We start from the raw sequence: 2802 nt of genomic DNA on the forward strand, positions 1-2802 counted from the left end.
GGCCCGGCGTCGTGGCGGCGCTGCCCCCTGCAGGTCTCCCTCAATGACGATCGGCATCCATCTGGATCCAGGCCTGCGGCGGCGCCACCACCGGGGCCTGCGGCGGCGCCAGCGGTGGGGCCGGCGGCTGGATCTACCGGTAGCGCAGCGAGCGGAAGACCTTCCACTTCTCCCTCTGCTCCGGGATTGGCGACTCCGCCTCGAGCATCGCCCAGAGCAGCACCCCCATCGCCGGCTGGCGATCGTAGTTGGGGAAGCACCTGAGGATCTCCTCTCCCCTGAGTTTGTCTCTCACCATCCCCGACGCGTCGTTGAGCGCCTTCGCCGTCGGGAACCAACGGTCGATCTCCTTCAACCTCCCCATCGGCGTCTCGTTGCCGGCAGACAGCGCCCACATCTGCTGCTCGCGCGTCGTCATCGAACCCTAGCTCTCAGTGCGGCGGGGCGCAAGGGTGGGAATGGATAAGCGGAGTGGGGGAGGAAGTGGCGAGCCGAGGCGTCGTGGGTCTCTTAATATTCTCACACTCCCCCGCCCCCCTCTCGCCATTACTCACCTTGGAATCCGCGCCGTCCTCGCCCCACCGGTCAGCCGCCGCAATTCGCGCCAGATGGCACGGGAATGCCACCAACTGACCCACCTGAAAAATGTCGTCGCGCCACCCCCGTGCGTCGACCACCACCTCATCGGTGTTGAGGAGAACCAGCCGTCACCCTCGCCGGAGAATCGTGCCCGGCCTGTAGATCAACAGCGCCGAGCCCAGATTCGGCACGAAGTCGCACTTGAGGTGCGCGCCGTCACGGAGCCGTGTCTCGTGCCCTCCATTCATGAGTCTGCGTGCGACGCCTTGCTGCTGAACATGGAGTAGAGAGACAAAGATGCTCAGCCCGGAGCATGGCTCGCAGGTTTGGATTAACGAGTGCTCAACACACGTTCGGTTGAGGTTGGGTGTATCTGTCGACAGCAAACCCCAAGTACCTATGCACGCAAGCAATGCCCACGCGAAGGAGATACTAGTAGCAACTAGCCCTCACTTTGCCTCCAAAGCGACCAAAAGGCGTATCCGTGCAGCAGCTCAGCTGCAGGTTTGCAACTTGGCCGGGGAGCGCCCTTTTTTACAAAGTACACTCGCGCAACACCACCCTCCATAACAATGGTGCGCGCTCTCTTATATATACTCCACGACCAGAGCAGAGAGTGACAGACACGAATTGCAGCTAGCTAGCACAGGCATCAATCCAGTTCGAATACCTTGAAACAGTGGCCGGGCGGACTCATCTCTGATCGACCGAGCCGGACGGACATCACATCTCTCTGATTAACTTCATCAACCATGGGTCGTCTTGATTCGGAGGCGCCGACGTCGAGCATCATCGCCGCGGGGCTGACTGCTCTCCACGACCACGCCCACGGACACGGGGGAGGCGCGGCGGCGCCGACGAGTGCAGGCTCGGCCTTCGACACCAACGTGGTGATCATCCTTGCCGCGCTCTTCTTCGCGCTGCTCTTCGCCATCGGGCTCAACTCGCTGGCGCGGTGCGCGCTGCGGCACGTGGGCCGCGGAGCCGCGGTCGCCGCCGGCGAGGGCGGGGCGACGGCTCGGGCGGCCTTCAACGGCAGCGGCATCAAGAGGCGCGTGCTGAGGAGCCTCCCCGTGGAAGTGTACGGATCCGGGGAGGTCATCGACGACGTGTGCGCCATATGCCTCGGCGAGTTCGTCGACGGCGAGAAGGTGCGCGTGCTGCCGGAGTGCTGCCACGGGTTCCACGTCCGGTGCGTCGACGCATGGCTGGTGTCCCACAGCTCGTGTCCGACGTGCAGGCGGCCGGTGATCGAGGACTCTCTCGCGAAGGGCGGCGAAGCCAATGCCGCCGTAGAGAACAACACGATCACAGTGGTCATCGTTTGAGTTTTATCGTGCAACGAAGTATCGCCATTGCCGGTAAGTTACCACGACAAGGGAGCTCTTGTAGAATCATCCGGCGATGGTTGCAATGCTTCTAAGATGTCAGGCGCCAGCATGTAGCTCGTGGTCGCATCGAGTGTATGATCGAACATTCGAACTGCTCATTTGCTCACTGTAAATATTTGACGGCGAAAACACCATATAACATTTTTCTTTTTGGAAAAGAGGAGGATAACACCTCGTCTCCCCATCAAATATGCACACAGCCTTATATTATTGGTTATTTGTTAAACCTATATTATTGGGTATTTAAGTATGTGAAGCCTAGCACTGATGCGGAACGAATCGGCTTATATTAAAAGGGAAAACCTGAGGCCATCCAAAATCATCGCCCTCGCGATATGATCTCCACAATCCTACCATGAAAAATATGACATATGACTGAACAAGAAAAAAAAAACTACGATAATACTACATTCACGAGCAAGTTTGAACGGGCTTTCACGGGGTGGAGGACGTGCTGTAATCTAATTGCCCCCCCCCCCCATTCTAAGTGGCAGGACCCGTCCTAATTAACTAAATCACAGCCATCAACCTTCAATTAGCCCGCAAAACCCCGTGAAGTCCCCGTGCGTGTAGCATTACTCAAAATACTATGCTACTCCTGGGCAAAGCCTTCAAGAAAATATTGGTGTACATGCGTCAATGTTGACAGGGTCAACCAAGGTCTAACATAGCTTGGCATCCTTGACTCCTCGCCGATGATTTGACGTCATGAAGACTTGGTTAGAGATTGGCGGCTCAAGGCGATTAATGGTGGAGGTGGTTGCAGGAAAGCCATCGCCTCCTTGATGATGCTTGTCTCGTGAGAAATTTGGAAGGAGCACAACGCAAGAAT

The 2802-nt window shown here is 57.6% G+C and overlaps 1 protein-coding gene across 1 annotated transcript; it reads left to right on the forward strand.

The window, feature by feature from the left end:
• The first annotated feature begins 1331 nt into the window (after positions 1-1331).
• LOC123159674 (RING-H2 finger protein ATL74-like) lies at positions 1332-1907 on the forward strand. The gene has a single exon (XM_044577499.1). It carries the CDS (start codon positions 1332-1334, stop codon positions 1905-1907), a length of 576 nt encoding a protein of 191 aa, XP_044433434.1.
• Positions 1908-2802: the final 895 nt, after the last annotated feature.

Source organism: Triticum aestivum, chromosome 1D, assembly GCF_018294505.1.
Source record: "Triticum aestivum cultivar Chinese Spring chromosome 1D, IWGSC CS RefSeq v2.1, whole genome shotgun sequence".
Taxonomy (NCBI): domain Eukaryota; kingdom Viridiplantae; phylum Streptophyta; class Magnoliopsida; order Poales; family Poaceae; genus Triticum; species Triticum aestivum.